At 36.0% G+C, this 14,224-nt stretch overlaps 1 protein-coding gene across 1 annotated transcript in view; it reads right to left on the reverse strand.

The window, feature by feature from the left end:
* The window catches only part of RALYL (RALY RNA binding protein-like), a 198,437-nt gene that overhangs the window by 44,860 nt on the left and 139,353 nt on the right, over positions 1-14,224 (reverse strand). The window contains exon 6 of the mRNA XM_008582509.1: positions 5,311-5,424. Within this exon, the coding sequence (XP_008580731.1) occupies positions 5,311-5,424 (114 nt within the window). The remainder of the gene's footprint in view (positions 1-5,310; positions 5,425-14,224) is intronic.

Genomic DNA, 14,224 nt, shown 5'->3' on the forward strand with positions numbered 1-14,224 from the left:
CATAGGAATCTGTTTCCTAAACAAACTTCCAATCATTTATAGCCTTTTTCCCAGAGGAATATGATGCCTTCAATTCTGAGCCTTTTGTGAGTTTGTGGTTAAAATTAGATTTCTAGGGCATGCTAAGTCAGGTACACTTATCCACCCACTGCTCTGCTTCTAAAATTTTGTTCCCATTATCTTTATGCCTAGTTTTTTTAACCCTGTAATTATTTTAATAATTAATTTTTATAATTATTTTAATAATTGATTTAAGCTTCAGGAGGGAGCAGAGCTCAATTCATGTGTTCAATCCATCATCTGTAACCAGAAACATCACCAATTCAATCTGAAGCATCAATGATAGCCACAAGAAATTCAGAAGAGAAACAGTAGTCATGTTATAGGCTGCAGCAGTCAGATCATAACATAGAGCAACATATTCCATTCTGAGTACCACAATCTGTGGTGACAAACTGTAGAATGACCAAAGGAGAGAGATGACAAGGGTTCAAGAGGCAAAACCAAGGTGCATGAGAAGTGGTTGAAGGACTTGTTTATATTTCTCTAGACAACAGAAGGCTTCAAAGATGCTATGACCAAAATCTGAACGCAGCTAAGGGGAATATCTACGGGCCAATGATATTGCCTCTCTGTTCATAGGTTTTGGAGGGTGAGAATATTACAGCTCTCTTTAAATATTTAATTGACTGTTCCATATTCACAAGGAATTAGACATTAAGTTTGATTTCAGAGAACATAAAAAGGGTAACTGAACCAAATGAAAGCAAAATACATTTTGGCTTAGTATAAGGAGAACCTACCATAGGGGTCACAGACACAAATATGAACAGGGACCAAGGAGAAAGCATAAATGTATGAACTGGCTGGATAAAGATGTTAGCAAACTGAAAAGTGCATGTCATGCACAGCGTGAGCAGCAGTATTGAAAAATTCAGATTTTTCAAAAGAAGTCATACATTTTGATATTTATTTATAATGTTCCAATTTTGGGACATTCATTTAATTTTAAAAATTCCATGTTATACAAATCAGATGGGCAGGATGAATTTATCCTATGGGACTCCAGTTTGTGATCTCTCTAATGCTTAGGTGTAACATTCCAGTGTTATCAGTGGAACTGTCCATAGTAGACTGGCTGCTCATGCACCAGGCATGCCGTTGAGAATAATCTTGAACTAAATAATGTTTAAGTGCTTTTTCATTTCAAAGAGTCTATGCTTAAAATTTGATTTTATTTGAAAAATGTAGTTACCCATGCACTAATTGTGCCCATTGAACGATACTCGCTCTTTTCCTTCTTGAGCCTCTTACCCTTTTTGGTCATTTAACATCACTAAGTAAACCACATAAATTGTACTATGCATATGTGGCAATTTTTTTGTGGTTCTTTCAATAAAATCATCTAGGACTGAGGTATAATTGTAGACTAAAGTGATGTTAAGTGTTATTTGTCATTTTCTATAATCTATACAGTCACTACATCCCCAAAGAAGTTGTGTTGTTTGGGTTATTCAATGGAAAAAAATAATATAAGCACAAAGCATTCACAGTAATAATTTTAAAAGCTGGAATATACATTTTAGGTCATAATCCACTCCTCTCATTTATATTTGAGGGTCTTGAAGCCTAAAGAAGTTAAATGACTTGCTAAGTCATGCCTGGTACATGGTATATGGTGTTGGGTAGAGTTAGGAAACAGAGACATGATCTTGGTCTTAGGAAGTTTACAATCTCAAACAAAGAGACAGGACACTAAGCAAACATATATTAGAAGTAATTTAAGTTATAGAGAATCAAACTGTAATTATATTTTATTGTAATTACTCCTGACTGCTTAGGAATTCACTGCAAAGAAAAAAAAATGATACTGTAAAACTTGAACTCAGGACATGCTCCATGCTGTGTAGCATTCCCATGTTTTGTTCCTGCTTCTCCGTCTCCTTCCTGCCACTACTTCTAAGCTGGGAATTTTCACTATTAAATGACTAATAGTAAATTGAGAATGAGAGATTTGTAAATGAGTAATAATGAAGAGTAAATATTAGCTACCAAATAATTAGCCCTCAATTAATTAAGCATTAAAATGAGTACCCGTTACATTTAATAAGGAAGCATTGAGTAGTTTTTAATAAATTGTAATGCATTTCATTACATTTTCCATAATGTAGTGTTAACTTTTTCCATATAAACCTGGTTTCTTTTTATAAAAAAAATATAGAAAAATGTAAAAAATGATCACATTTTCTCTCTATTAAAACGGATACTATTCAGGAGACAATTACTAAGAAAATGAAGTTAAAAATTAAATACAGTGGCCCTCCTTATATTTGGGGGATAGTTCCAAGACCCCAGTGGATGCCTGAAACTCTCATAGTACAAACCCTGTATGTACTATGATTATTTTTTCAGTCTTATAACTGAGAGGGCTACTCAGTGACTAACAGGCAGGTAGTGTATACAGTGTGGATATGCCGGACAAGGGGATATCTCACAACCCAGGTGAGAGGGAGTCAGGTGGTGTGAGATTTCATCACACTACTCAGAACAGTGCACAATTTATAACTTATAAATTGTTTATCTCTGGAATATTCCATTTAATATTTTTGGACCATGGTAATTTACCTGCAGAAAGTGAAACTGCAGATAAAGGGGGACTACTGTAAATTTGTTTACTTTTTAAAAAATTTTTTAATTTTTAATTTTTTAAAAAATTTTAATTTCTCAATATACATTATAGTTGGTTTTCATGACCCCTTACCTGTTCCTCTTCCCCCATCCCTGCTTACTTCTTAATATATGAAAATTAGAAAGACAAATATCAAAGGACTGTATCACTTTAAAAGCAACTGTCTCATGACTGGGAAAGTTTAAACACTGCAAAAATAAGTGACATCCTTTCATGAAAAGAAAATGCAAGCTTTGAATTTTAGTGTTAGGTTTATGGATGATCTTCCAAGAAGATATGTGAAAGGTATTATTCATTGCAGGAAAGTGGAAGGTATAATATGATGGAAAAGGATCACATTTTTCTCTTTGAGGTGATTTATATTTAAATGAGTTTTCCATAATCCTTTAAACTGAAGCGCAAATTGGTTATCAAAGTCCTTTGCTGTAAGGGTTGTTTTACATAATAATGAATTTCACAGAAGTTCCTCAAAGGGAATATTGATTTAGGCAACATCACAGGATATTTCAGTTACAGCAACACTTTAGATTAGTGCCGTACACAGCATATAAAAACTTTCTAAAATCTGAATTTTTTTACTAAATAGTGTAGGCAGTGTAACTTTTTTCAGTAGAAAATACATTTGTGATAGAAGTTTTTAAAAAATTCCATATATACACTTCTTTTTTTATTTTACTTATTTTTTATTGAAGAAATTGATTATACATATTTGTGGGGTACAGAATTATCTATCAGTATTTGTGTACAATATGTGATGATCAATAAAAATTCTAATAAAAAATCCCATTTAATCTATTATTTCTCATCTATATTAACAAATATTGATGAGAATCTACCATGTGGTAGGTAAATGGCTTGTATTTTTAAAAATGAGCTAGATGAAAATAGTAGGAAACATGCATTTGCCTGGATACGAATGTGCTGCTACTAACCCCTGATAGCTCCAATTATTAATCTCTTAATTCTGTGCTAATTATCATGCTATATAATTCACATGTTACTTTATTCGTTTCTCACAATGTGAAGTCACTATTACTATCCCTATCTTATAAATGAGAAAACTGAGGCTAAGAGGCATGCAAAGTTCTGAACCAGAGTTTATTTCTCTTATCTTCTATGCTATGCCACCACTTCACATCTCGCTTCTTTTCGTTCTTGAGCCCTATATGACTCTCTACCAGACGTAAGCTCTAGTTCTCACCCAGTGATGAGAGTCAGCAAACAAGCAGGTTCCTGTTTGTTGTGGCTCAGGGACCATAGATCCCATCTCTTTCTCATCAGTTGGGAGTGACCCAGGTAGCCTCACTTCAGTGAAATTCTGGGACCAGACCCTGGGGAGAACCTGAGACAGGGGCTATCAATTGGCAAGAGCACTGGGTTTAGTCATAAAACCTGGGTTTGAAATTCAGACCTAGGTCTGTGACAAACTAGGTATGTGGCTATATAAAAATCAATTTACTTTCCTCAGTCTTTGTTTTCTCATCTGTGAAATGAGAAGGTTGGATTTGTTAATGGCTTTCAAAACTGTATTGTTTATTTATTTATTTTTAAGAAGTGAAACTCGGGCGGCCCCATGGCGCACTCGGGAGAGTGCAGCGCTGGGAGCACAGCGAGGCTCCTGCTCGGGTTCGGATCCTATATAGGAATGGCCCGTGCGCTCACTGGCTGAGCGTGGTGCGGGCGACACCAAGCCAAGGGTTGCTCCCTTACCGGTCACGAAAAAGACAAAAAAAAAGAAGTGAAACTCAGCAAGTTAAGTCTTATGTTGAATCAATATATTAAACAGGTACAGGTCAGAGCAAGGGCTGGTCAGAGCAAGGGCTGAGTTTGGAGGAGGTATGAGTTTATCTGTCTACCTGTTGAGTCTCCTCCAAACCCCCATCTCATTCCCAAGGATGCCTCGGAGGCATCTAAGGCCGTGCAGAACACAATTTTCAAACTTAGACTAGCTCTAAGTTTATTCTAGTACTCATATTTTGTGATTTTAAAAATATCTGTAGCCACATGGAAAGAGCATTAGAATTGTATTAGAATGAAGCTAGAATCAGCACTGATAGTTCAAAGGAGAGAAGCCATCAAGTTGTAAAGGATATAATGAAATAATTTGACCTGTAGATGGCCAGGAATACGATGTTGGTATTGAGGTTTGGAAAATAGGGTACTGAAGTTTTTGCAGGGTGGCAGTGAGGGCAGGAGTTGGGCTTTTAAGAATGACTTTAGAAACCTATTAAATTTTGCTGCAGTTAACTTAATGCAATATGAATATTATTTTATATTTTAGCCTGATAGCATAATTGTACTAGTTGATTTTATTTTCTTAAAAGTTACTTGATATTGATAATATAAATTTTAAATTGTGATTCAATTGTTACTGATTATTCCATCAAAACACTTTTCCTTTTTTTTTTAGTATAAATATTAGAAAAATTGTTTCATGTTCTCTAAAGGTAAAGAAATCATATTTCATCATTGTAACTCTTGGCTTAAAGACTTTCATTCGTGTATCTGCGTTAAACTCTGTTAAACTCAGACTGTTTCTCCCTGGCCCTGAACTGTCTGTGATTGACGGTGTTTCACTGGTTTAATTCCAACCTGTCTGGCCACAGATCCTTTTCACTTACCTGCCTCTGCCTTCTGCTGCTTCTCAATTTTCTCCAGGCGCCCTAGCAAGGAGTCAATTTTAGTTTTGATCTGGGTTAGTTCTTTCTTGATTGTCTGTAGCTCATCTGATTTCACTGGAAGGAGGAAAGGGGAAAGAAAAGAACAGAACATCAAATGCACCATGACACACGTAGCATGCAACTCACAGACACTCCATGTTTTCTCAGGACAGTGTCAAATCACAGAGGATACTTTTCAATTTTATCAGCTTATTACATCTAGTGATCCTGGAATACTGGATGACTTTGCCAATTACAAACAGGGATTCTCAGTGACATGAGCATTTGGTACTAAATCTTTTGACCAAAGATTACACAAAGGGACAATGGAATCGAGAAATATTTTATAAAATAACAAAATGATGCTAAATTCAATTTTGGTAAATAGTAGAGCAAATCTGCAATGTAAAATAATTCACCTTAAGGAATGATTAAATCATGATAGTATCTTAATAGTACCTTGAGGCATTATGTTGTAATAGATGTTTCAGCAGTCAATGATATTTGTAATCCAGCACCTTGGGGATTGATTAAAACCAGTATATAACATTTATCCTCTAAAGAAAATGTCTTAGGTACTAGAGAACTCTTTCCAATTCTCTCCAACTTGTTACTTTCCCTACTCTTTCTAAAAAATGAGTCAATGGGTTGTGTATGCCCTCTTTAAGCCCTTGGGCTTGATGGGAAGAAAATTCACTGAAGTTCCTATTGATATTTTCTACAGTAGTGGTTCCCACTCTAGAGTTTTGGAGTTTAGTATGGCTTCAAAGAAAAAAAATTGCGGACTAACATGAGATTGGCAACTTTTCATTTTGCCTTGTATGGATGTTAAAAACAACAGCAACAAACATTTCAGCATCAACTAGAATAAATATTTTATAAAGAAAAGGGCCTAAAAAAGGACAATCTCATATTTAAAGGACAATTCTTTAAATGAAATATGCCTATATTTATGAAAAATTCTCTGTGCTGTCCCTATTTTATTTTTTGAGACCATTGAAAATTTTGTCATGAATTCACAACAATCAGAGATTGAAGATTTTAAAGCTATTACTATGTAACAGCTACACCCGCTTCTGAGATTTCATTAGGTGAATTTTTAGGTATCCATGCCTCATTTGAAAGCTGTGCTTCAAGATTGGAGGCTCATTTCTTGAATCCAGACTACTTCTATTCTTTGTCATTTTTCCTTCAAGTTTATAATGGTCTCAGATCAGACATTCCCCAGAAATTTCTGAAGAAATTAGAGTGTTTAGCTTGATTCTTTAGTTTTCAGGAATTTTTGAAAAAATAATAAAAACAAAATGTAATTAATGTTTGCCTGAAACAGAGCTACTTGTCAATTAAGATATATTATATATGTGATATATATAATATACATCATATACATTAAGTCTGAAAGGAAAGACAGATTGTTTTCCATTATAAAAATGAGAAAACATTTTCCATTAAAAACCAGATTTTTTAAAAAAGCAGATTTTTATTTATAACGCAAAGTAGTTTGCAAAATAAAGACAGCAAGAAGCAGGGGCCCTCTGGAGTATTCCTACTATGACATACCAAACTGAAACTGGAACACGGTTTAAAATAGGAATCACTCAAGACATCAAAGTGCCATTGTTGAATTGCAGCTAAACTTGAAAAACATCATCTGTCACAATTGCAAATTGATTCTGCTTTGAAGAATGATACTCATTCCCTTTGATGGAAGCATATATGTAGTTTTACTTAAATCTATCAAATTTAATAGAAAATATTTTATCTTATAACATTAGATTTCATTGTAGGAGAAATGAGACTGTGGCTGGAAATGAATAGAATATATTCCTTAACAAGTGGCACCACTCCTTGGCCCAGTAATGCAGTTGTCTAATTTTAATTTATGTATTTCTTTCAAAAAACATAAACCAATAAGCCATCAACACCCCACTTCATAGAAAACATATTAGAAAACAACTAGAAATCTGGACTCACCTAGTAGAAACTTAGTGTCCAGGGAACCAAGGTTTCCTTTAAGTCTAGGCTCGTGCCTAACTCTGTAGAACCACCTTTTAAGATCAGAGCTAGATTATGCTAAAATTTGGGTCAAATTAGTTAGTGTTATTCAATCTTAGATGCAACAAGGAAATCTGGGGAGGTTCTGTTCTCCCTTTCCTGGCCCCCACTGAGAAATGTTGAAATGAGCCTCTAGTTCTGTGCAAATTGCTTGGCTCCTCTCCTAGAATGTAGAGCATCAAATACTCATCAAGGTCCTTCAAAGCAGGCCTTAGAAATAGTCTCCACTGCCTTCCTAGCAATTGTGGAAGTTGCTTCCTTATTGCATTTCAATGCCTCAGTGCTGTCCTGGGGGGCCTGTCCCTTCTCTGGTCTAGTTGGCTGTAGTCCTCTTTCTACTTTTCTTCAGTTGGAGTCTCTGTCTACAGATGGGGTATGGTTTTGTGCTATTACACTTGGTTTTAGGTGGAATTCCTGGCATGAGCCACCTTTATGTGCAACGTGCTGCTCTAACTCTTCTCTGCTTTCATTTTCTACTTTTTTTCCCCTCCTGTTAACAATTTCTCTACTACAAAATAGATTACATTAAACCCCTGTCTGTTTTACATTTATGCCATCAAAATAAATATGTATTTTACAACTATAGGTTTCTAAACTTAGAATTTTACAAGGCTTTGAAACTTGGCTTTCTGGTAGATTTCCAAAAAATAAAAGTTAATTTGGAATTAAGGAGAGCCTTAGGCCCAAAGCATCCCTGACCATTTTCATTGCACTTTTAATTGGGCTTCTGCCTTCGGTTTGCCCAGCCTCCAGCATAGTGCCCTCATAGTAATATTTATAAGTCATAAGTCTTTTTTTACTGAAGACTTCCAGAATGTCCCCATTTTCTATATAAAAAAAAAAAAAGACCAGAAACATACACACATGAACTTTAAACTGGTATTCAGGATCTGCTCGAAGTGTATTTCCAGTTGCATTTTTCATTTCTTTTCAAAGTGAATTCTTCATTAGAACAGACCAGCTTAGTGCTTAATCAAATGATGTATAGAACCAAATAGGCTCTAGTTCACATCTGTGTTCCTTGCAGAAAGTCACTTGTAATCACTAAGGTTCAGTTAGGTTTCTCCATCTCTGTAACTTCCATCCTCTACCTTAGAGGACTGTTATAAGAATTTAATAAAATAATTAAGATAAACCACTTAGTGCCATGCCCAGAACATCATCAGACCCAATAAAAGATAGAAGCCCAAACTATAATTATTTATATTAATATTATTTTTTGTTATTTGTATTATTATGTAAACATGCCAATCCCAGCAAAGACTTTCTCTACCTGAACATGCCTATCAAAGTCCTACCCACCTTTTAGAGCTTAGTTTAAGTCTTACTTCTCCTATGAATTCTTCTTTGACTAACCCACTGAAGGGTGCACCTCTCACCTGTAACCTATTTATTGGCATCCCACATTTACTGCTAGACACATACTGCTTGTTGGCTTTTATTTTGTATGTCTACTTTTCATATTAAATTTAAGTTCCTTGAGTGAAGACCTTCTGATTAGGCATTCAAGAATTTCAGCACTTATGCTTTAAAATATTTTCTATATGTTTTAATAAGCTCCTTCTCCTCTTATTAAGTAATGAGGTCTTGATGCTTACCAGGAGGTTCTGGGCTTGAAGCCTGACATCATTTACTTAAAATTATATTAGCAGGTTTAAGAAGAGATGCTAAATCAGATTTACTATCTATTTTTTTTTCTTTTTGTCTTTTTTCGTGTCCGGCAACAGATCGCAACCCTCAGTGTCGTGCCCGTACCGGACCGGGACCGGCAATGGGATCGCAACCCTCGGTGTCGCACCCGCACCTTGCTCAGCCAGTGAGCGGGAACTGGTCTGTATGTGGGATCCGAACCCTCGGCGGGAGTGCCGCTGCGCTCCCAAGCGGCGCACTGTAGCATTGCGCCACCGGGCCGGCCCCAGATTTACTATCTAATGAAAACTTTGTCTTCTCATCATGACCATATCCCTGAAAAATTATTTAGGCCCCTAATTAATAAATTATTCAAATTGCTGATGATACAACATTTTTTAAAAAGGAATTTTAGACAGTTGTCTGAAGCAGAACATATTAAGGGATTTACCACATCATAGGGTCTTCAGAAACATACTCTCTTGAATGGAAAAAGTCCATACAATTCTCTCCTCTTCTCTTCTCTTTCTTTTCTTTCTTTCTTTTTTTTTCATTATTAATAGAACTTAGTTCAGTGTCTTGAACACAGAAAGCAACTAACAAATACCAGAACATTTGCAGGCATGCACATGTGTAGGTATGGTCACCCCATGCCAATTTTAACCAGAGCAACACATTTTATTGAAAGTGTGTGTTTGCACCAGATGCTAAAGTCACAAGACACTCCTTCTAGGAGTTGACCGACTATTAGGGAGATAGATAAGCAAACAGGAGGTGCAAAAATAAAATTAGCATGGAACTATGCCTTCACTTTATCAGAAGCACTATAATGTAAGAAAATAACACATGCCTTTGCAAACCACTCTTTGGCATATTTTTCTCAATTTCACCCTAAGTCCTCTAAAATCTGTAATCTCCGTCTTTAAAGATACAGTGCATAGAATATAATGCTTTTATTTTTATAGAGAATATTAAATAGTGAGAGTTGGGAATATTTTTCTTCTATGAATAATATTGAATACTTTTAATCGACTTGCTACACAGTTGTTATGGTAGAAGCCCACTGGTTTAGACAAGCTAGGGGCTGGGGAAAATTAGACCTAATTTCTGAAGATCACTAATTGTATAATTTAAAAAATGATGAATTTGAGAATTTGACAACATTTCTCTACTTCTCAGTCAGCTCCAAACTACGTTCCCTTGCCTCATCCTCTCCTGGTCTTTCCAATTATCTGAGGCTCTGGTCACAACTGTTCATCGTTCCTTGAATGTCTCAGATGATTTCTGACATCACACCTTGTTGGTCTTCCCTGCATGCTCATCTTCTCCTCGTGGTAAATATCATCTAATGCTTAAATATTCAGCTCAGATGTTGCCTACATGGTCAAGTCATCTTCCACCCTTGCTCCCCTCCTTTAACAACTCATCCTCCTCTCCCCATACTTCTTTTAGATGATGCTTTGAGTTTTCATTTCTTTAAATGTGTTTCTCCCTGACAAGATTGGGAACTGCTCTCATTTTTTAACTCAAGTGTCTAACATATTTGCTGAACAATATTTATGCAGACCCACTGTTGCTAACTTCTTTCCCAGGAGCTGTGGATACAGTACTGGACAAGAGGGATAAAATTCCCTGCAATTATGAAATTCCCATCTAAGGATGGAAGAAGATAATAAACAAATATATACACTTTATATAAAAATAATGCAGATGAGAGGTTAGGGAAGACCTGGATTAAGAGTGAGATTGGCCATTTCATAAAGGATGGTCAGGGAAAGCTTCAATGACAAGGTAAATTTGAGCTAAAGTCTTAATAAGGGGAGGAAGCAAGCCATGGGGATATGTGGGGGTGGCAGGATGGAAGAATATATGAGGCAGAAGAACAGTACATCAAAGGCTTTGGACAGGAGTGTACTTGGAGTGTTTTAGGCAAAGAATCCAATATGGCTGGCGCGGAATGAGCAAGTGGGAGGAGAATACAGTGTGTTAGTAGGTAAGGTGGGGAGTGGAAAAAGGAGGGAAAAGATATGAAGAAGATTGTATAGAGTCTTCTGGGCCAAAGTAAATACTTTAGGTTTTACTCTGAATGATATAAGGGGCAACTATGATATTTGAAGAGCATTGTTACGACTTTCTACTGTGAAAAGACTACAAGGTGGCAAGGGTAGAATCAATGAGATTATTATGGAGACTGTGGAAATAATTCAAGGGAGAGATGATGGTAGAATGAACTGGACCAAGATATTAGCAGTTGGGTGGTAAGAAGTAGATGGATTCTGCATATATTTAAGGATTAAAGGGACAAAATTTGTGGATGGATTGGAAATAGAGTGTAGGTGAAAGAGGGTAGTCAATGAGAACTCCAGGGTTTTTGGCCTGAGTAACTGGAATTGCCATTTGCTAAAATAGGGAAGACTGCCAGAGGTTCAGGTTGTAGGAGGAAGATCAGAAGTTTTGTTAATTTTGGACCGGCCCGGTGGCGCACTGCTGTAGTGCACCGCTTGGGAAGTGCAGCGGTGCTCCCGCCGAGGGTTCGGATCCCACATACAGACCGGTTCCCGCTCACTGGCTGAGCGAGGCGCGGGAGCAACACCGAGGTTGCGATCCCGTTGCTGGTCCCGGTCCGGGATGGGGGCGACACTGAGGGGTGCGATCTGTTGCCGGACACGGAAAAAGACAAAAAAAAAAAAAAAGTTTTGTTAATTTTGGACCGGCCCGGTGGCGCACTGCTGTAGTGCACCGCTTGGGAAGTGCAGCGGTGCTCCCGCCGAGGGTTCGGATCGCAGATACAGACCGGTTCCCGCTCACTGGCTGAGCGAGGCGCGGGAGCAACACCGAGGTTGCGATCCCGTTGCTGGTCCCGGTCCGGGATGGGGGCGACACTGAGGGGTGCGATCTGTTGCCGGACACGGAAAAAAAAAAAAAAAAAAAAAAAAAAAAAAAAAAGTTTTGTTAATTTTGAGTTGCTATTGTATCCAAATATGAGTGAAAAGTATGCAATAGGATATATGAGTATAAAATTTATGGGAGAGATCTGATGTAGAAAAATACATTTGAGAGTCGCTAGAGATGGCATTTTAAGATAATGTACAGGATGAGCCTGTCTTAGTAGTTGAGTGTACATCTATTTCAGGTGTTTTAGAAGACATCAGCAAGTATTACTATCTTCAAAGAAAAAAATGTCTTTCACTCTTTCTCTAAATAGATTCTACAACAAAGAACTTTACAAAAAATTATAGATAAAATCAAATATACTGTTAGAATAAAAATTTTTGGTTGTCCTGTTGAATATAACTTACTTTTTAATGGGTAATTATAGGGCTTGAATTTAGAATTATTAAACAAGATCAGCAAAGTGATAAATGAAAAAAATATAGAGCAAATTTCCTAGGATAAATTACTTTAGCTTGTTTTTAGGCAAGAATGACACTAGAGAAAATAGGACTAAGGTTGCATCATACAGATAATCTTAAATATTTTTCCTAAACTATCACTGTAGTATTTTTGTTAGGAAAAAAAAAGTCATATTAAATCATTTCAGACCTGCTTTCTCTAAAGAGTTCATTGATCTGCCGATAAATGTTATTACATTCTGACACAGTCAACAAAGTGATGATTGTGCCTTTTGCTGCAACATGAGATATAATCCAAAAAGGAAATTAGGCACACGGGATGATACCATCTGCCTATTTCAAAAAATGTGTGCATCTCTGATTTATGTGGTGAAAAATATTTCAATTTATTTTAATCACCTTTGGGTCAAGTCTATTTAGGGACAAATAAAGAATCTTCAGCTAACTGTCTAGATCAGTGGTTAACAGAAGGTGATTTTTCCCTACAGGGGACATTTTGCAATATCTTGAGACATTTTTGTTTGTTATGACTTAGAGGGGTTAATGCTACTGGCATTTAGTAGGCATTTGGTCTTCTAACCATCCTATAATGCAAAGGATAGCCTCCCACATCCCACTAAAGAATCATCTGACTCAAAATGTCAATAGTGCCAAATCTTAGAAAACCTGGTCTATATAACTAGCCACCCTCCCTCACCAACATTAAGCTTTTTATCAACTATTTAGAAAATTTTTAAATGTTTATAATCATGTGGACTTCAACAGTAATTTACACTAGTTTATGTTATTCTCTGTATTTATTTTCCCCAGCCTTTGATACATTAAGTATCAAAAATAAAGGAATAAATATAATTTGCATAAAATTTAGTTTATTAATCACTTCTATACACACTGTATCATTAGTAAGAAACCTGAGACACTGATTTACATGACTTTCCCAAAGTAACATAATCTGCACAGGTAGAGTTCAGGTTCAAACCTAGATCCTCTGACTATGAACTCTACAGTCATTATTGCGCCGTGCAGCTTCAGTTGATGTGAAAAAACATCTTCAGTTTTAGTTTTTTCCTTCACTGTGAATTAAGGAACCACAGTATTTAATTCAGTCACATCCAGAAAAAAATAAGGACCTCTGATTTCTGTAATGTAGATTTCTAGAAATCTTTATCACTATCACTTCATCTGCTTCTGCTTCTGTCTGTTTCTTCTTTTCATATATTTTAAGTAGATTTAATAGGCATAAACTGATTTGCCAGTCTTGTAAATAGTTTTCTAAAGCCATACTTTAAAGGATTTTGCTAAAATAAATTAGAACAATTAGTTATTTCTCTCCCCCACCCCCACCATGGATAAAATTTCTTAGGAAAAGGAGTTACATATATGTATGTATTCATAGTACCTATGTCTACATACATCTATACACCTATAAAAATACATCTGTAAAAATATGTATTTATACATATTTTTAGAAAGAAAATGAAATGGAGAATGAGTGCATTTTATTCAATAACTATTCATTAATTGCCTAATATATACATCCATTCATCTAGTGTTTTACTAAGAGCTGTACATGTAGCATTTTGTTTAATACTTATGATAAATATGCAAAGCATGTGTTATTAAACTTGCTTTATGAATTAGAACAGTGAATATTAGAGAAGCTAAGTAATGTATTGAAGACTGCTTAGCAAACAGGCAACAGAATCAAGTTTAGGGTGGGTTGCCTGACCTCCAGGCCCTGGTTTATGACTGTTTGTTTGATTTTTTCTTTCCCCCACTGAATCATGAGGTTCTCATCATCATGAACTGCCTTCCTGGCCTAATGGAATTTATAATCA

The sequence above is a fragment of the Galeopterus variegatus genome, unplaced genomic scaffold (assembly GCF_000696425.1).
Source record: "Galeopterus variegatus unplaced genomic scaffold, G_variegatus-3.0.2 Scaffold2654, whole genome shotgun sequence".
Taxonomy (NCBI): domain Eukaryota; kingdom Metazoa; phylum Chordata; class Mammalia; order Dermoptera; family Cynocephalidae; genus Galeopterus; species Galeopterus variegatus.